At 47.8% G+C, this 20,180-nt stretch overlaps 1 protein-coding gene across 3 annotated transcripts in view; it reads right to left on the reverse strand.

The window, feature by feature from the left end:
- Nucleotides 1–373: 373 nt before the first annotated feature.
- Nucleotides 374–20,180, reverse strand: part of CDYL (chromodomain Y like) — a 173,550-nt gene continuing 153,743 nt past the window's right edge. Inside the window, exons 3-8 of one of the 3 annotated variants that reach the window (XM_081827745.1) lie at nucleotides 19,091–19,347; nucleotides 17,584–17,756; nucleotides 11,615–11,825; nucleotides 2,927–3,070; nucleotides 1,860–2,025; nucleotides 374–1,467 (exon numbers count right to left, since the gene is read on the reverse strand). In XM_081827745.1, the coding sequence (XP_081683871.1) occupies nucleotides 1,867–2,025; nucleotides 2,927–3,070; nucleotides 11,615–11,825; nucleotides 17,584–17,756; nucleotides 19,091–19,347 (944 nt within the window). In that variant the 3' untranslated portion in view covers nucleotides 374–1,467; nucleotides 1,860–1,866. Of the gene's footprint in view, nucleotides 2,026–2,926; nucleotides 3,071–11,614; nucleotides 11,826–17,583; nucleotides 17,757–19,090; nucleotides 19,348–20,180 lie in introns of all 3 variants that reach the window. The other 2 variants (XM_081827746.1, XM_081827744.1) reach the window with 2 other exon arrangements.

A 20,180-nucleotide genomic window follows, 5' to 3' on the forward strand; every position in this document is an offset into this window, starting at 1 on the left:
CTGCGCACAGAAGAAATAAGTTCCAACTCTCTCAATACTAAAGTAATTGCTGAAGCTTTCACATGATACAATGTAAAGTTCAGAAACAGGCAGAAGTAGGGAAAGTATGTAGGAATACGCATCTCTGACAGAGCAGCGAGGAGGAGACAGACACAAAGTTCAGAAAAAAATGGCAGCCTGGGGGGGGAGTACAGGAGACGGGTCTTGGGAGGACAATACTTGTCATATTCCAGCTCCTCTCCAGGTACAGTCCCACAGGCTTACTTACTCTCTAAACTCTACAGAAGCTGTATGCCCACGGGCGTATCTCACGAAAAAGATTAAACGTCCCCCGAGAAACTTCAGGAGTGAAGAATGAGACGAACATTTCAAATGTGTTAAGAAATATTAGTTTTATTTAACCAGTTTTCACAGCTGAATATTTATTCTATAAAAACTTTACAGATTGTACAGTTTATTATATATAGTTCAAACTACTGAACGAAAAAGTAGGTCCCACAGATGCAAAAATACTGCACCAACCAATCCAAGGTAAAGGCAGATTTACACACTGTACAGCTCTCCACGTGGTCAGGAGGTGGTCGGTTCTAAGTATAAACTTCCAAACTGTACAAAAATAAGGTTTTGATTTTATTTCATTCTTCATACATTCAATATGATTGCAAGCTCAGAAGCCTAACTAATAATAGGCGTCTGTAATCAGGAATCAGTCCCCACTCCTGAAAGGAATGTGAATGTCTATTTACACAGGGCACTCTTGGACACCACACTGTACGCCGCATAGTGCGTAGACATGAAAGCAGAGACCAGGAACATTAAACATTGAATATAAGGTAGTTCTTTTTTTTTTTTTTCTTAAAGGAGTTTCTGCATTTAATAGTGTGCCAAAAGAATTTTAACTTATTAAATAAAATATATTCTAAGTGAACCTAAAAATTACACTTTATAAACATAAAAATACTTTTTTTTTGGTGTAATACATCAATCATATCTGCAAAGAGAAAACCAAAACTGTATATAAAGTAGTATTTCTCACCCAGCAACAAGAAGCACTTATGTAGTTATTTTTTCAAAAGGGTCAGAAAAACTCTTTAAACTCCACTAAGACTAACTTATAACTTAGAAATTCATACTTAAGCTATTCAGTGATTCACTAATACTGCAAACAAGCTTTCTTCTGAAGAGACAGTGGTTTCTTCATGTTAACTGGGTAAGAACTGGACATACTAAAAAGGAAGAATCAATGGATTTTCCAGCATGAATCCTAAGTGTACTTTAGGGGTATGTTTGTCAGTGGGTTTTTCATCAGAAATACTTATCCTACAAGGTAAGTTTTCCTTTTGATTCAGGACATTTCATCTCTGAGGTATCTGTACCTTTTGAGACAGAGGCACATCTCAGATCTTTCTGTATCTCTAACTGGGGCAGGAGAGAGGAGGCTGGCTAATACCTCTTTAGATTCTTGTTCTAGAAGGAAAAAATCAGGAAAACAAACATTATTCCAGACCTTTCTGCCACCCAAAACCAGCAAAACACACTTCGTTTCTTTTTTTATACAGTACTAGCTAAAGATAACAAAAATTAGAGCTTCGAAGAGCAGTCTGGAGCTCACCATTATACTCTTATACTTGTGTGTATATTAAGTATAAAATAATGACGTTCGGACAAAGGAGCTTTGTAGTTATTTATTTTAAAGTTACAGTACTTAAAAACTCCTTGATAATAAATAGCTTGGATGTCGCAAGTCCTGCTTCCAAGCGTGAGCTAAGAGTGAACTTGTTTCAGGCCGTGGGGATGGAGGAGGGCAACCTGGCGCAACAGATGTCCTGCTCTAGAATTCCAGTGTCACCAGCAAGCACCTGCCAATCAGAACTCATCGATCTTCCTCTGCAGGTACTTCAGCATGGAGTCCATCCCTTGCGCCGAGCCCCAGATCTTCTTCAGCACCTCACACTCCCTCTCGTTGGCCTGCTCCAGCTCCATCTTCATGTTACAGCGCACAAGGGCTTTCGATTCTTCCAGCACCTGGACCGGACAACGAGCAGTGAGTTAGCAAGGGTGCGCATCTGCAAGGACTGGCTCTATCTGTCCCCAAATTTACGGAGGCAGTTATCCATCGTGAGTAATTACCTGTTAAAATTAGGCTACCATTTTTTTTCATGATACACATCAGGCCCAAGATAGGGCTGTGGTATATCCACACCAGGTAGTGGGCAAATTCTCGACTTCTCAGCTGTTGAGCTGTTTCAGGAGCGCTGTGCTGCTTGCACCCTGGCCCTCCCCACCGAGACCAACCAGCCTGGGCCCCGTGCCCCTGCTGCAGGCCAGCGCGGCCCCGGTGCTGGGTATCGACCCTTGGGAGGCTCCGTGAAAACTCTGCAAACACCTGCTGAGGGGATCTTCTAACCAAAATTTAATCTTACTCACAAGGGCTGTCGTGTCAGAGGTAATCTAGATGGGAGTCACGTTAGTTAATATTCAGTAACATTTCATCTTCTAATTTGCTACATGCTATTCTGTTACCAGACTGAATATTATCCAGCACATTTATCAAAAAGAAGCTTACATCCACTGTGGGGGGCGTGGGGGGGGCATGGGAAGCAAACATGATTATAGGAAAGAGCTCTGGAACCAGGAAAGAACCATATAGATGGTGTTTGGAGAGTTTTATAGGACATTCTGAAGTTCCTACATTTCTGAAATGCATTCCTTTCATTCTTAGGCCTCTGCAACCGGGAGGACAAGGTGAGCCCATCTGGAGCAGTGGAACCAATTTTAGCTCCAGCGGCATTTCACATGCAGGCAGCCATGCAGGGAGGAGAGGCAGAGGACTCCGGAAACACCGCTACATGGGCGAGCTCTCTGGAGGAAAGGTCATAGGGGAAAAAAAAAAGGTAACATATGTAAGAGAATGAATTCCACCTACAACTGGATTACAGGAGGCAAGCTCCTTGATGCGAACCATGACTTCTTGGGTGAAGGTCCCAGGCCAAAACACCTGGGAGACCAGGCCTTTGCCGCACGCCTCCTGGGCCGTCAGTTTCCGTCCACTGAGCAACATTTCATTTGCCTGAAAGGAAGAAGAGTTGAAACTGGTATGAGATGTGAGGGGGAGGCAGGCAGAAAAGACCCAACCCGAAAATTCATCTAAAAAAATTCAAACTGAGGACGGGTGTGTGAACGTGCGGGCCCCGCTGGGGACTCGCTGTGCTTCCTCCAGGGTTCCAGCTAAAGTGCACTGTTCTGGAGCCTGTGCATGGAGAAGCAATCCAACGAGGCACAATCAACTACGCAGAGAAGTAACATACTGACTGGGAATTAAAAAAAATAGAAAAAAAAAAAAAAGGCTTATTGTATGATGTAATACAGAATCACGTGGGCACAACCAAGAAATCTCACTTAGAGAAGGTCTACTTGTTGTGAGCTTGAAGTTCCTGGCATGTCCCTCTCCGGTTGCCTCCTCCTTCCCAGTGGCAGCCGTTCCCACATGTGAAGTCACTCAATACACAGAACAGTATCCTGAGGCATAAGCGAAGCTAGAAAATTCATAGTTTTAGGGATCGAAATCAGTCACAGAACTACTACTCAAGATTTTCTGTATCTGAGAGGCCAATGGTGATTTCTTCTCAATACACACAGACAATGTTCTAAGGGCAGTGAATGTTTCTGCTCGAGTTTATCTTAGAAGGCCACATTTTACCACTCGGACATTAAAGTAAGCAACTATTCAGGACCTGAATGCACCCAAAATGACCACTACTGTAGTCTCCTTAGAAGGGTCTGACTATAGTTACTTCAAATGACTCAATGGAGGAAATTAACACTTATCTTTGTTAAAGAGAAGGTATATATGTACCTGTATGTGTATGTATACATACGAAATTGACTTTGTTTTGGATTCTGTATCACTTAAGGTCTCAACACAATGTGCATGGAGTTTAGCTCATTCAAATCACAGGCTCATAGATATCAAAATAGGGAGAAAATCTATTTGACAAGGAAACTTCGTGCTGTTCCGACGTGACAGTTTTCTGCAAGCAGTTTATCTTGCACTGCTAAGCTTCCCAAAGACTCTGGTGGTCACGACAAAAACTTGACCATAATCTACTGTGACTCAGGTAAAGCATACTCTTGGGAGGTGACCTTCCTCCCAAGGTAAACTAGGTAAAGAGGTAAACTATTGTTAAGAAAATTCTGTAAATGCATCGAGACATTTGCTGCATGTGAACACACAGCGTGGACGACACCCAAATAAAAAGAGCTGGCAAAGGAAATGTCTGGCTGACTCACTACCCTTCCAACACAGGCAGAGGATGGAAAACAGGGTGGAGAGCTGGGTCCCCACAAGAAGGACTAAAGTCCTTCACACTCATGACTTATTTTGGCGCCAGCGTGGACCTGTTATTTGTGCCAAGTCTTGGACAAAGTCACGGATATTTGAAGAGTTTGGAGATGTTCTATTTGAAAACCCCTGTACTGAACATCCTCTTCTTGGTGAAAAGAAGGTCTGAAATAAACAATGCGTTTAGAAGCCTGACTTCACCTTACTATTAGCTGTTAAGATAGTTCTTTAGAAGACCGGTCTAAACGCGATGAGAAAGGGTGAGAGGAGTGCTGACAGAAGGACTTGGTGGGAAGTGCTCTACGGTTTTCCTACTTCGTGCTTCTCTCACTCTCAACACACAGTGAAGACCACACCACAACTACATCACTTAAGTGAAGTGTGACATATGTTTTCAAGACCAGCCTGAACCACAGGGCCTGAGCTTGGGGCGTGGATGCGAACGCATGCCAGTAAACAGTGGGCCGTGGGGGAGAGCAAGCCTCCTCCCCGTGTTCCCTCTCCAGTCCCTCTGTGGGCCTGTCCCCCCACCCTGCCACTTCTCTGAATATTACTCGTTGCCCTCTGGAGGTAGAGCAGAACCCTACCACTGTTCTCTTCCTCCCTTCTCCCTTTCCTTGATTCCCACGTGCCTGTGCTAGCCAACTGGGCCATCAGAACAGTCTCCCGCCAGGCGGTGAGTTGCCAATGCCACTATGTCCTCCTTTCGGAGCCGGGCTAACTCCGTGGTTATAGTCCCTGGAGAGTCTTTCCCTACTTAGTCTTCTCTATTCCTGATGGCTGGACATGCAAGACAACAAAGGGTATTTCTGACTTCACCCAAGAGCACGGAAGTGGGACTGACTCAAGGTTGTTAATACTCATGTAAGTACAGGCAGTGAGTTGGTTTAAATTACAGTCAACAAACGATACCATAAGATTAGTAAGATTAAATACACTCAGTCTGAATGAGCATGTTCCCATATGCTCCATTTCCAGTAGTTTTAACATGAGAGGTTTCTAACTTCTACCCAAGAAACAGATTTGCAAAGATACGGTCACTGGAAATTTACTGGCTGCCATTTTGTTCCAAGATGGACAACTGTTTTTTAAAAAAGTTATAGTGTAACTACCCAGACAAGTGAGAAATGCCAGAGGAAAGTAGAGTTTCCTTTTCTTTCAGCCCAAAAGTCCACATTAAGAGGTGTGGTGAGGAAACCTGACCAGCTTGGGTGGGAGGGGTTGGGGAGCTTTTTTTTTTTTTTAAAAGATTTGTCCGAGAGAGAGTGAGCGAGCGCGTGGGCACAAGCTGGGGGGTGGGGGTGGGGGAGGGAGAAGCAGGCTCCCTGCTGAGCAAGGAGCCCGATGTGGGACTTTACCCCGGGCTCAGGATCGGAGCAGAAGGCAGATGCTTAACCAGCTGAGCCACCCAGGTGCCCCGGGGTTGGGGAGTCTGAACCTCATGGAGGCAGCGGCTCTGCCACTTTACTCCCTTCGGTCAGGCTCCCAACTCCCCAGAGTGGCAGCCTCTCCGGTAAACTTGGGGTGAGGCCATCAGCCATTCACTGGGCTGCTCTCCAGCATCGCACCATCCGGAACGAGAGCCACCAGCTTTCTCAGTGGGAGCCCGTGTTCACCAGCTTCGCGTTCTCCTCAGTGAGGCTCTGCCGGGTGTCTGTCACAGCCCTGGAGCCACGGGACCGTGACCGTGCAGCGCCGGGCACGCCCTGAATATTCACTGGGGACAAGGAGGGCTAAGCTGTAGAAGATACCGTCTGACACTAACATGCACATCTTGTGACTACAGCTTCACTCCAAAGGGGCTTTGGCAGCTTGCTCCTTTTATCCTGGGAACAGGATCCTTCCTGGCCTTCTTGCAGACTTGTGCACAAACCCTGGGTGGAAAGCCCATCCTGTTGCAGCCTTGCCTCAGCCTGCCGGAAGCTCACCAAGGGGACTTGGCATCTGGGGGGTCACTTCCAAGGAGCACTGTCACACCATGCCTCACCCCTGCAGCATTTACTTACTTTCTGCAGACAGGTTTTAGTCAAACGCTCTGCACTTTGAGTTGATTTTAAACTGTCTGCTCTTGCTTCAGGGCAGGGTTTCTCAGCCTGCCAACATTCCGGTCCAGACGGCTCCGCGCCGAGGAGGCTGTCCTGTGATTTGCGGGACGCCGAGCAACACCCAGCTCCACCTCCGCTGTGACCGTCAAGTCTCTAGACGCTGCGTGTGCCCGCGGGGAGGGGGGAGACAGGACCCAGCACCCCGGGGGAGAATCACGAGTGGCACCGGGAGATCACAAGGAGAAGCAAAAAGTAATGTGTTTTCAAGACATGTCCAGTGAGGGAAAATGCACCCGCCGGACGAGCAGCCATTCATTTCGTCACGGCTTCCCGCGCTTTATGGTTCTGAATGCAATGGGCTCAAAGCATTCCACCTCTTAGAAGCTGTTGGCCCAAGGACTCCAATTTCAGAATGTCTTTGCCCAGAATGTGTTTAAATGTCAGGTTTAGGATTTCCCCCAATCTGCTCTTCCTGGGTATCTGCATCAACATCAGACACCTCCTTGGATCATGCAGTTCTTTCAGTCTCCCCTACGGTAATGACTCAGGATGCACGTAGAAGGCTTTTACCCGTGGCAAGGAGTCTTCACTCCCAGAACAGGCAGTAGCTGTTAGGAAACAATCTGTTTTACAGTAATAACTCAAAACGAACTTAAAGTAATTTTCCCGATAACAACTCTACCACCAGAACTAGGTAGTAGTAACTGTTGGGTGGGTGCAGCGTGGCGAAAAGAAGACAAATGACCCAGACGGGGCCCACCTCTTCATCCGTGAGACATGGAGCACCACCCTGGGGTGGACACAGACATGCTGCCCGGACGCCTCAGCCCAGAAACACTTGCTGCCCCGCTGCCAGGAGTGCTGTTCACAGGGGCCTTCTGGGAGAGCTCCTCGGCATGGCCAACCCCGCAGATGAGGCTCTGAAGGCCGCGCGACCCCCGGAAGAGCGGGGGCTCCCTGTGGGCTCCGGGGGAGGAGTTCTGCCAGGGAGGTACACGGTTCACCCGTGCCCTCTGCCCAATCCTGCCTCCTCCCTGCCCTGCCACAGAGGCGGACCCTGTGTCCTGCTTGCCCAAATCCATCTCAGCCTCTGCTTCCAGAAAAACTACCTTGTCACGGGTGGGAATGGGAGAGAAAGCGGTGATGAGAGGGCTTTGGGAGCAAGATTGCTCCCTGGCTGGCCTGCAAAGAGCACCCCTCATGGACTGGTGGAGCACCCAGAGCTCCCGGCCCTGGCGGTGGTTCAAGTGTGAAAATCCTCACATGAGGGCACAGTACCTGCTCTTTGCCACTGACGCAAGCAGAGGGGCTCCCGGGTAGCAAGAAGGCAGAGAAAGCGCAGATCCAGACCCAGGACTTACTAGTCTGAGTGGCCCAGCTCCAGACAAGAGAGTCACCCACTAGGGAGGACCTGTTGGGCTCGGTGGGGAGGGGAGGAAGGAGGAGACCCTTAAACCTGGAATAGGGACTCCAGGTGGACACCCCAAAGTTGAACCCCAGATTCCTCTGACCCCTCTGTCCCCAACAGGAACAAGTGTTGCCGTCTTGCCTAGAGACAATGCAGAGGTCTCTCTCCGCAAGACGGCATCGCTTCCCTCAAGTCCTGCCGACCTCCTCTCCTGGCCCCTAGGCCTGTAACTCGCTTCCTCCCTCCAAGGAGCTGCAAGAAGACACAGGGAGCTGAATTCTAAGGGTGCCTGACTTGGAGCCAGAACACAAACCTGGACAGGGGAGTTTGCTGATTTGGGAGCTCTCCTGAGATACAAAATGGAACTCCCTGGCAAGTGCCCCAGCAGATGGCGTGACCTGGCTACTGGGATGGCTTCTAGAAGCACGGAGGGGGTGGTGGCCAGGCTGAGTGGAGCCGAAATGTCAGAGCCACCAGGCCTGACTGTGCAGCGGGTGGGACAAGAGGCCTCCAGGAGCTTGGGGCACATGCCAGAGAGAGGACGACGATGCAGGCCTCCGGGGTTCCGGAGCGAGGCCGTGCTTTTCACAGCAGAGAAGAATGTGCCTCTTAAAAACAATTCTGGAGTGTTTACTGAACCCTGGCGGAGGCAGAACACCTAGCCACGGGACACCAAATGACCACACGCCGGAAATGTCCCCCAGGAGCAGAGTCCCATCAGGCCTGCTAGGTGTAAGGCGAGCTGTAAGGTGCAGCGCTGGGATCAGGCACAGACAGCAGACAGCACAGGGGAGCCGCATGGGGGGCCCAGACCCCACGTCACCCACCACTGCTGCACCACGGCCCTGCCTGAGCTCACACTGCCGGCCACACGGGGGAGTCCTGATGAGCGAGCTTGGGGTGTGGGTGGGCTGGCTCCATTTTCGGGTGTGCAGACTGAAACACAGCCGGCAAGTGCCCGGGAGCCTCCCCCGAAGGGAAACACTCCCTGACAGGGGATGCGCCTTGTCCACCACCTGCTGTGGAAGGAGAGGTGGCTCAAGGTGAGACCATGCAGTGACCCAACCCAGGGCCTGGCTGGCTGGTCAGGGGCCTGGAAGGTTGGGGACAAGGGGTCTGGCATGTCGATGGCCGGGAAAGTGTGTACATGGCTGTGTGACATCAGTGTCCAGCAGGGAGCGTGCAGCACAGAGAGGAACCGAACAGCTCTGGGAGACCAGCGCGGTTGCCGGCTGCCCCGGCACCAGCACAAGAGACAGGTGGACGGAGTGGCTGTGGCATGTGTGGGACATGCAGCTCAAGGGCATGGACTCTGACTCATTGAGGCTGATTCAGTTACTGTCACCGCAGAACATCCAGCCTCCAGCAAGACACTAATGCCGAGCCACCTGCTTGGCAACACTCCTGAGACCAGCTGGTCGGCCGCTTGGTGGCTGGTTGACTGCTGTCACCGGAATAGATGCTCACTCTGGTCTGGGTTTGTTTCCCTGCCTGAGGTCCTCACGAGCACCACTCTCTGAGGCTCAAAACGTGCCTGGTCTGCAGGCATAGGGTGTGCCAGGCCAGATGCCCCTCACAGCAAAGGGGCTGGGGGGAGTAGGCCCATGACCATGGGTCCTCTGACCCTGTCCTATTGGACCACTTTTGATGGAGCGCTGGGATGGCCCGAGTGCAGGCGGAGTACCAGCCTGGACGTGGCACCCCCTTCTGAGTACAGTGTGTGTAGTGCATCAAAGACCTTGATACGGTACCACGTCCCCGACAGAAAGAACACTCGGGACTGGGAAATGAGGGGAGGGAAGGGGCATGGCTGCATCTGCCCCTGGCCCTGCTCCCCACCAATGATCTGAGGGCCATCTGCCTCCTGCTTTTAAAACAGGGCTCTGCTGGTCCCTGAGGGAGCATGCTTGGCCAACAGATGCAGCGAGGGTCCCATGAGCGTGGCTATGAATACTACTGCTGGGGCACCCGGGGTCCCGCCCGGCCACAGCCACCAACGCACAAGTGCAGCAACTCCGGGGTGGGGGGAGCAGCGTCCCACCACAGGAGGGTCGCTGAGGCCAGCGGAGGCGGCAGCCGTGGGTGGGACTGGAACAGGAAGGGAGAAGACGAGGATGGGGGTGGCTCTGAGACCAGATGGGGCAATGGGGGCTGTGTGGGCCCAGTAAACTCCTTCCTCTTTCAACCTTGTTTCGGGAATAAGTTTAGACTTATGGTAAGATTATAAAAGCAGTAGAGAGAAAATAAACCCTTTACCGAGCCCTCTCCAACGTTAACATCTTCTACGACATCTTACAATGATCAAAACTGGACAACTACCATCAACACAGTTATTATGAGTCAAACCACAGACTGTCTGCAAAGTTGCCGATTTTTCCGAGGAAAGTCCTTCCTCTGACCCCGAACCGCGTCTGAGATCCCTGCATCTGCATGGAGCTGTCAGGCCCCTCTGTCCCCTCCAGTGTGGGGCGGCACCTCGGTCTCCCGGTGAGTTCTCCGACCGCCGTGGCCCTTTGGCAGGGCCCTGCATGGCACCTGCAGACTGTGCCGCAGTCCGGGCTCGTCTGGTGCTCTCTCCAGACCCGACAGAGGTGATGCCCACAGGGCAGGACTCTGGCGGAGCGACGCCATGCCATTCTTGCTGCAGCAGGTTAGGGGCCAACGACGGGTCTTATTTTTGGGGACTCTGACCACTCAGCAAGGTGACGCCTGCCAGTCTTCTCTACTGTAAAGTTAACTATTTTTCCCACCATAAATAATGAGAGGATGCAAAACATCCATTTTCTCATCATACTTTCACCCGCTAACTTGAACATCTAGGTGGTTCTTGCCTGTACAGTCATCAGTGGCTAATCCCCCTCTACGTCTTTCCCTGGGAAGAGCGGCCCGCCTCAGTGTGTATGAAGAGGTGCGTACGAAGGACCAAAGGGTGGACCGTGGTGGACACCGGGATGTGCCGCTGAGGCCCGCCCGAGGGAGGGCTTGCTGTCCTCATCCACGGTCATGGCGCTCTTCCTGGGCAGCCCACACTCGGTGATGATGGACATACAGGAACCAGCCGTTTCAGCCCACTGTGGGACAACTGTGACAGGCCATACATGCCCCAGAGCTCCCCAGAGGTGGCCCAAGCTTTGCTGGGCCTGCCTTCCTCTGTCCAGCCCCCTAACTGCTGCCATCCTGCCAACAGGTGTGGACTATGGAATACTGCTCCACCATGACAAACTCCGCCTCAGTGTTGGCTTTTGAAGACCCTAACCCGTGACACCACCTCTGGCCCTACTTCATGGAGTAAGAAATGCAATGTGTGTAATTGCTTGAAAAAAATCAAAAGCTACACACACTCTTATTATGGATGGCTTAAACAGTTAAAAAAAATAAAGCTCCACAATCAGATGGGAAGACTTCTCTTATCCTAATCAACTTAGCTCCTTCATTGCTTTCTCTTAAAAGTGCAGCTCTTAGGTTCTTAGGTCAAGAAACTTTTGGTGGCACACTCTGTTGTTTGGATTACAAATTGGGTATTTACTAATAATGGATATCAGTGTCAATATGCAGAGAGAGACTGCTCACTGAATAAGGTCCTTCTCTAGGAAATGATGCAACCCAGTGTCAATAAATGTTCTAGGAACCAAAATATGAAAAACCTCCTAAGATTTCATGAATTAAGAATATGAGTTAATGAAGAGAATTGAACTACAAGGTTCATTTGGTAGGAAGTCCCCACAAAATGACACCCTATATATATTTAGAAAAACAATGACCAAACTAGATTTCTTCAGGAAGTCTTCTAGAATAATTTTAAAAAATAGAGGTACTCACAGACGCTCCTCCCATAATCTTGGGAAACATAACGGTGGAACAGCCATCTGGACTCTGTCCGAAGGTAGTATAGGGGGTCTGAAACCAAGCCTTTTCATTGGCCCAAACCACATCACAAAGAGGCAATATGGAGGCTCCTAGTCCAATGGCTGGGCCATTTACTGCTACAATTATAGGCTTCTTAAACTGAATGAAAGTATTCACGAAGTTTCTAAAATGAAAAATAAATGGGAAATTACTCAAAACATTGTGTATTTGAGCAACAGAAAAATCTACTATTATAGATTCAATATACCAAGAGGTAAACTCTACAGAAGAAATCAAGGTAAGTTGAGATTTGTTGAAGGCTCTCCCAGAAGTGGGCCATGGTCTTATTTACTGTGTGTTGAAAGGCCCGACGATACCGTGGACGCCATGCTAGAGTGGCTACAGGACCTTGTGAAGACTACGGGTGAAGTCCAGCCAGAGGCTGGCTCTTGGGCTCTAGGACTAATCCATCTTTCTCCACAACCTTTCTTCTCTTTAAGACATAAGGAGCCCAATAAACACTGTGGGCTTCCGATGACCACTCTGGAAGCTCTCCCAAAGAAAACCTGGCACGGGGCCTCCCAAGACTGCCTGGTGTTGAGTAAAGACTAGGAGGTTGGGGTTATGACCCACAGGATCGGGGTCTGGACCTGGTATGTGATTTCATGCAACTCATTGACTGGAAACACCAGAGATTTCCTGAGTTTGTCCAGAATTAGATGGAATGACTTGGGGGGGGGGGGTAGAAACAAGAAACTTCCAGGCTGGTTTAAGACTGGAGATCCAAGGAAGGCCAGTAAGCAGCAGAGACACTGCCCGTACACCCCTGTGTACCGCACTGTGTGCTGGAGATTACAATTACCGCAGGACTGCAAAGGACAGCATGACTAGGGGTAGGGCAGCCTTCACAGAGGATGTGGATTTCAAAACCAAGCCAATGCTATTTTTGGATTTGTTTTAGGATCAGACTGGAAAAGTAGGCTGCTTTTCAATTTAGGGTAGGTTGGTGCCATGCCATACTGGGAATGTGCATCTTCTTCCTAGCACTAGAATCTACTTTTATGTTCAGAGGTTGCTGCTCGTTATGATTTAACATGGTGAAGAAAAAGACAAACATGCACCAACAAAAACAGAAGGTAATTCCTTTAAGGCAGTCAGAGTTCTAGCTCAGAATTACAGAATTTTAAACCTGACCCCCATCTTCAGTACCAGAAATAACAATCTGGTTGCTCTCTGCAATTCAGCAATTTAAAAGCTACAGCAGATCTATTCAGATTATCTCCGGAAATCAGGACTTAGCATCTTAAGTGGTCTCCCCATCTCCCCAAATAGTGACAACGAGGGATCATATAGTTTTTGGAGGGGGGGGGCCGGCTAGGGAAGTTTGGGGTGTGTTCGTGTGTGTTTGTGTGCACACGCGCACGTGTGAAGAACAGAAGAGAGGACGCACTGCCGAATCTGGCGGCTTGCATGCTAGCTCCAGGGAGTATTCTTGAAAGCACCATGCAGCCAGTGCAGACCTCAGCCCAGCCCCCAAGGTCCCCTATGGTTTGTGGGCTCTTTACATTGAGTAAGAACTGACTCATTCAAATGAATGAGTTGCAGTCAGGCTTTCTAAATGAGAGCCTGAGGCGTTGTTAGAAAGATCACACTGGGTTTTAATGATACAAAGAAGAGCCAGACAACCTTTTAAATAGGTTCTTGAAATAATGTAGACAATTTACATGAAGCTACTTCACTTGTGCCACCTTTTGAGGATTCTGGGTCAATGACATGATGGAAATACATTTACTACGCTTAGTTACTGATGACTCTAGAAAAGGTCTCCATGATACAGAGCAGACGTTTTCAAAATCTGTTCCCAGGTGCCCTAGAATCACCCCGCTTTCATCTGCCTTATGTGAACAGGGGCCGAGGGGGAGCTGGGCTAGTGCTAACAACATCTGGAAACCATGAATGGGATGGCAGAGTAACATGAAAGAAATGAGCAAATATTGCAGTAAGAGAGTGACTTTATAGAGAAATGGTCAAAGAAATCAATCACTCCACAAGGCAGTGTTCCTTCTCATGTTATATGTTTGTATAAAAGAAAAAAGATGCTTCTAAAATAGATATTGCAAAATCAAAGCCTGGAGAATTGTTTGAAGCTGATTCCTCAGCCCCCCTCCCCAACTTATTTTTATTTTTGCCTGGAATGATAACTTCATCTGACATCGGTGGCTGCTTCTGGGAGGGGTAGGAATTCAGTGGCTCGCTCAGCAAAGATCATCTTCCCCTTTCAGAGGACACAGCCGAACATTCGGGTATGTGAGCTCTGAGATGTCAGAAAGGAGCATGGCCTACAGAAAATTTTTTTTTTTTTTTAAAACAACAACAAACTTCATAGAAATCCTTTTTTTTCTGTTTAGTAGAAACTTTCCAGAGCCACAAAGGCTTGGCCACACTGCGACCAGAGACAGGGAGGCGGGGGCTGCCTTCGGGCCCCAGGACGCTGCTCAGGAGCCTGGCCCTCAGGGAGGGCCTGGCCACTGCTTTTAGGGGGCGTAAAGCCAAGTCTATTTCAGAACTTAAAATCAAAGTGCATGAGTGTTCCAATGTGTTCAATGCAACATACTGAATTCAAATTTCAGCTTTCTGGGAACTGTATGTGAACTGAGCTATAAAGTCTGTGGTGGGTATGGCAGGGAAGGAAAGAGGTTATATTTGTCATAAAAGGAGTTTAAAAAGACTTCTAATTAAACAAAAGCAAACTTCTATCCATTCTTTTGAAGAATGTTCACTACTTCATGGATATCACCAAAAAAGTTAGAAAAGCACCTAAGAACAAGAGTGTAGGAACTGTCTGGGGAAAACAAGGCCAGCGGGATCTGCAGTTTTTTTTTTTTTAAAGATTTTATTTATTTATTTGAGAGAGAGAATGGGATAGAGAGCATGAGAGGGGGGAGGGTCAGAGAGAGAAGCAGACTCCCTGCTGAGCAGGGAGCCCGACGTGGGACTCGATCCCGGGACTCCAGGATCATGACCTGAGCCGAAGGCAGTCGCTTAACCAACTGAGCCACCCAGGCGCCCATGGGATCTGCAGTTTCAATAGCTAGAGTTCACTGCCGGTTTTCAAGGGAGCTCTCCCTTCACTGTGAAGGTCTGGACAGGACTGAATGGGGAGAGGTCAGGTGCTTGTCAGCTTTGCTGTCTCCCCACATCTCTGCTTCTCTCACTCTGTGGGGGAAGAAGATGCCTGCCTTCTGGAGCCTCGAGGAGGCTCCCAGTCCTTCAGACACTAAGAGGCAGCGACTGGTTCCCATAGACTTCAAAAGCCTAATGTTATAAACGGATTTATTATCATTTTGTTTTTATCACTAATGTGCTGAATGTTTTTATTACAATGAATCTGCAAGCTGGTTATGACCAGTAGTCCTGATAATGGAATTAGCTGTAGTAGACACCTGACAATCAAATTCAAACCTCATCTTCATATTTCCCACTTTTTATGGGGGGAAACTTGCTCTGGTGACGTTCTTTGTCCCAAAGTTTTAAGAAATTCAAGACAAGACACATAGAAATAACAAACATACAGCTTTACATGTAAAGCCGATCTTACACATGTAAGAATTAATTTAAATGCAAATGAGCAAGAGCAAAGGTTAAGTGAATTTGGTATAACTCATTATTTTCGTATCTTGCCAGAGTACATGAAGAAAAATTCACATTGATAAAAATATACTCATTTAAAGAAGAACCAACTGGGTTTCCCTAAAAATTTGGCCTTTTCCTAGAAAAGCTATTTTGTGGGGGGCAAGGAGAGTGACCGGGGAGAGGGAGGGTCTGGACAAGTGACAGAAGTGGGCAGCTGCCCGAAATAAACACCTGAAGTTACCTAAAGGTAACTTCAAATGCAGTCTCTCCGTCCATCTTTCCTCTGAGGTTTCTAATACCAACAATGCAAGCCTCAGCCACTGTCAAGGGCAATTCAGCTTGGGAGGAGTGGGCCGGACTAGGGCTGTGACACCGAGGTTTAGGAGTGGAGCTGAGGGAAGTGCCTCTGGGGAGAAAGGAGCCAGATCGCAGAAGGCCCGGGCAGATGAATCTGATTCTCTATTACAGCAGAGCTCCCCCAAATCACAGTATTCTGTGTAAAGTCAGTGTGAGCTTACAGAAAATCTACAAAGTCACCGCCCGAGGTAGTTTGTACTTAAAGAATGAAAATTAAACCCACGTAATTCATCCTGAAAGGATGGGATGGGTTAACAATCAGGAATACCTACACGTTGTCTTAGAGGTGCTGACTGTCAAGTAATTGTGTGTATTGATCAAGCACTTTAATTTGAAATTGATTAATAAGATGGTCTTATCCAGTAAACCACAAGTTTGAATTTATTTAGGAGACCAGAGACAATACTTAATTAAAACAGATTATAAAATTTCAAACTATTTTTGAAAAAACAATGATCATATGATAACCTAAAAAAGGAACCTCTTGTATGCGTGCATACCTCTGTATACAGTGACAAAATATATTAATTTTGAAAATTGTTATAAATGTTATAAAAGGCCAAGGCAATGCCCTGAAACCCCAAGGTATGGGGTTCCAGGACTCTGATGGGCTGATCAGGGCAGCAACCCATCAGAACCATCTTGGGGAAGTCTGTCAGAGAGATGCCCTACCTCACTCTGCACCACCAACACAGAACTTCCACTAATCCCAACGTGCATCTTTAAGGATGGTTTGGGGGACCAGGAAGCCCTGTGCCCCAAGATCGGGGCATAGGGTCTCAGACACGAAGAGCCCAATAACCATCCAAAGAAGCTCAACTTCAACTCTCCAGGTATGTGGGGATTTGGAGAAGATCCAACCAAGTTTACTTTGCACGTATGTGCATCTTAAGTTCCTGTCCTCCTGTACCTCACGAAGACAAACGCACATGCAAGGGGTTCTTAGGGGTCACTCAGGGATATGTTATTTTAGGGAGGTGAGAAGGGCAGTACAATAGTCTTCCTGGTTGGTGACTGGGTTTCATTCACTTCAAATAAAATTAATTTCTGAATAATTAGATCTTTTGAAATTATACTTACAGTGATTAGCATGAGAAGTGAGAAATATGGAAACAGAAATATGTCCCTGGGTATGCTTACAGCAGAGTTAGGTGATTCTGGGGAAGCTTTTTTGCAATGTTATGATGTAACAGTGGAAAATCCCCAAACAGAAGAAATGGAAATCTCTAAAGTCACACTGTTAAATGGAAAAGGCAAGTTGCAAAAGAACACACAGTATAATTCCATTTATTTAACAGAACTAAAAATAAATCTATATTATCTCTAATATGTATGGAATGAATATTTGCCAGTGTTTAGAAAAAGGCTGGGAACACATAAATGAATGATGGGTCCCTGGGGGAGGGGAGCATGTGAGAGAAAGGGAACTCTTACTTTTCACTCTACATGATCGAGTTTTATGGGTAGTTGGAACTCGGGATGAACTTGAACAAGAATGTGTACGACTTGTACTAAAACAAACTTTTCATGTGATGTTATGGAACCAGCTTGTCATAAAGCCTAGCCAATTTCTTTCAGAGTCAAGCAAATGGGAAGTTATTATGTGAAAGAGAGTACATCTTTATTTAAGGGCTGAAGACAGAACATGCTCATAGTACAAATAATGGAAACTCTGGCTATATGCTATTGTCCACGCTAATCATTAGAACATTCCCAGAGTACTCACTGGGTTTGAGCCAGCCCTGAAATCAGTTATTTGCTCAAGGCAAGTAGTAATTTATGCCAGGCCCACAGAAAAGACAGATGATTTAATTAATTTTGATACTAGTGTCTCTCAGTGGAAGGAGACATGTGTTTTTCTCACGGCTTGCCGGAGCCTGTTCTCCCAGGGATGGATACACTCAAACCAAGACACTCAAACCAACCATTAAAAAAACACCATTTATGCATACCTGATAGCTTCCGCCATTTTAGTGCTTTCTCTTTTTCTGTCATCTGTTAAACGCCGGATAAAATAAATAAAGTCGAGACCGCAGCAGAAGACGCTGCCCACTGCGCTGAGCAGCACGAGTTTGCTATCGTCGGCAGCAGCTGTGCTCAGGGCACTCTGGACTTCTTTCATTACCTGGAAGTCACCAGAAGGGAAAGTGGCAAAGAGTATTTCTGATACGAAATCCTAAAAGCATTTTGTTCCTGGATAATCTGGACCCAGAGAAAGTGCAGAAGCCGGATACCGTTCCCTTTGTCTACCACAATTTAAGTAATTCACAAACTTCTTCTTTTCTATAACCAGAGATTGGGAATGCTGGGGACAGTGTAAGTTACGTAACTAATTATGAACAGAGTATAATTAGAAAGACACGTAAATCTGAGTTACCTTAATATTCTAATCGTTGGGACTTTCAGTAGATGAGGCAAGTTACACAGGATATCCACTTGGCACTTCTACAGTTTGGACAGCAGGTGGCACATTCAACCAGTTGAAAGAAACTAGGGTTCCCTGCCTTTTTTTTTTTTTCCCTTTTAACACCAGCCTACCACACGTGGGACAGAAACCCCAGAAGTTTGGTGCATGAGTATATTAAGCATAGGCACATTAGCATGGAGTCGTTTTAGAAGGGCGTAAGACCACTGAAAATGATCTCTATAGAGAAGCATTTACAAATAACCAATGAAGGGACTCTGCAGTTTAAAAATGTACCGGGGACCAGCCCTGAACTGGTTTGTCATGTGACCTTGGCCAGACATACAAACTTTGTGTAGTTTGGTTTTCTTGTCTGGAAAAAAACTTGACTGAGCTGCTCACAAGTGGAAAACAATGGCCAGAATGCAGAATCTTACGAAGGCACAGCGCGGGTTCCAGTACTTTCCATCTTAGGTAGTTTAAAGTTTGTTTCTGAACCTCTGCAAGCACCTATCTCCCGCGATCCCTGAACGCCAGCTTTGCCTGGTACTCCCGGCAACGAACACGTGCCCAGGTCCCTGCAGCGGGAACGAAGTTCCACGACGATGCCGAAGACCCGTAGCAATGATGTAACACCCTCTGAAGGGCCTGGGACCCCGGCCGTTTTAATCTTGTCTGAACAAAGCTAAAGAAAAGCATGTGCCCACATGCACTTCATATGCGAGTCTGGGTAGGCCCCCACGGCCCGCAGGCTGAGAGCTGGTGACCTGGAGGTGGCCGCTCCCCCTGCCCAGCACAGCCCCACCCCGGGGCACGGAGGCGGACCCCGAGGCGCGCTCGGCCCCAGCTGCGCTGGCACGAGCACGCAGGCGCAGTACGGTACGGAGCAAGCCCGCCCAGCCTCACCCCTGCTTCCTACCTTCTGGTGGGACTGCGCAACCGCCCAGAAGGCGAGTTAGAAAGGGCCCAAAGAGCACCGATTCGGCAAAGCAGGCCCCGGATACAAGGGCGTGGAGAAACATGAAGCACAAATCAGCTCAAGGAACGTCTCTCACCTCTGGGTTTAGTGAGTTATTCTCTGATGATTTTGTTGACAACAAGATGTGGGTGAAGCCATCCTGCTTCCTGACGACAATATCTCTGTATCTGTAGGCACTTTCTGTTTGCCTCACACTGAAACGCAACCGCTTGTCAAAAGGCTGGTCTCTTCTGTCGTCAATAAATTTCCTTTTCCCGGCTGTCACTCCTGTAACAGATGTCTGTATGTTGGTTGTTCCATTGGCTGTTAACGCATCCATAAACGGAGACGAACCTGCCGAGAGTTTGAAATCACAGTGGTCTGTGATGTCCAGCTACTAATTCCCTCCCCGGTGTCGTCTCTGAATTGGGTAAAAGCGCTTATTACGAACCCACGACTTCATGTATTAAAAGCGAGGCTGTTAAAAAGTCTACTTTTATTTTTAAAAAAGATTTTAGTTATTCATTTGAGAGAGACAGAGACAGCACAAGAGCACAAGCAGGGGGAGGGGCAGAGGGAGAGGGAGAAGCAGGCTCCCCACTGAGCAGGGATCACAATGCGGGGCTCGATCCCAGGACCCCAGCAACACGACCTGAGCCAAAGGCAGATGCTTAGCCGACTGAGCCACCCAGGTGCCCCTAAAAAGTCTGCTTTTAAAGGCATTTGTTTTCCTTCAAAGTCTGACAAGGAAATCATCCTCTTGCTTATCTTGCCTAAAAAATATAGATAGAAAGTACTTGCTGAAAAGAAGCTACAAAATTTGAGACCTCTCAAGAATGGGATTAAAAGAGAATGGGTCTCACGAAGCGTACCTATTCCAGGCTTGAGAAGTTGAAGGAAAAAAGGAAATTGGTTCAAGAAAATATTATTATTCGAGCCAAAGCCATTCAGTTGAAATTTTTTTCTGAATGCAAGATCGGTGTGTACGGACACGCCACGTGGCCACCTGTTTCTGCTGGTCCACAGGTGGGGGTGCTGTGGCCGCCACTGCAGACCACGCCCCCTTGGGGGGCACTCAAGCCTCTCAGGAGTTCTTTCTTCTGATGCCTTGGGATGTGACTGCTCTCTGCCCACTGCTCCCAGTTCCGCATTTTCCAACAGCCTTCTAAGTACAATTTCAAGACAAT

Source organism: Leptonychotes weddellii, chromosome 8 (genome assembly GCF_054177405.1).
Source record: "Leptonychotes weddellii isolate Sample4059 chromosome 8, ASM5417740v2, whole genome shotgun sequence".
NCBI lineage: Eukaryota > Metazoa > Chordata > Mammalia > Carnivora > Phocidae > Leptonychotes > Leptonychotes weddellii.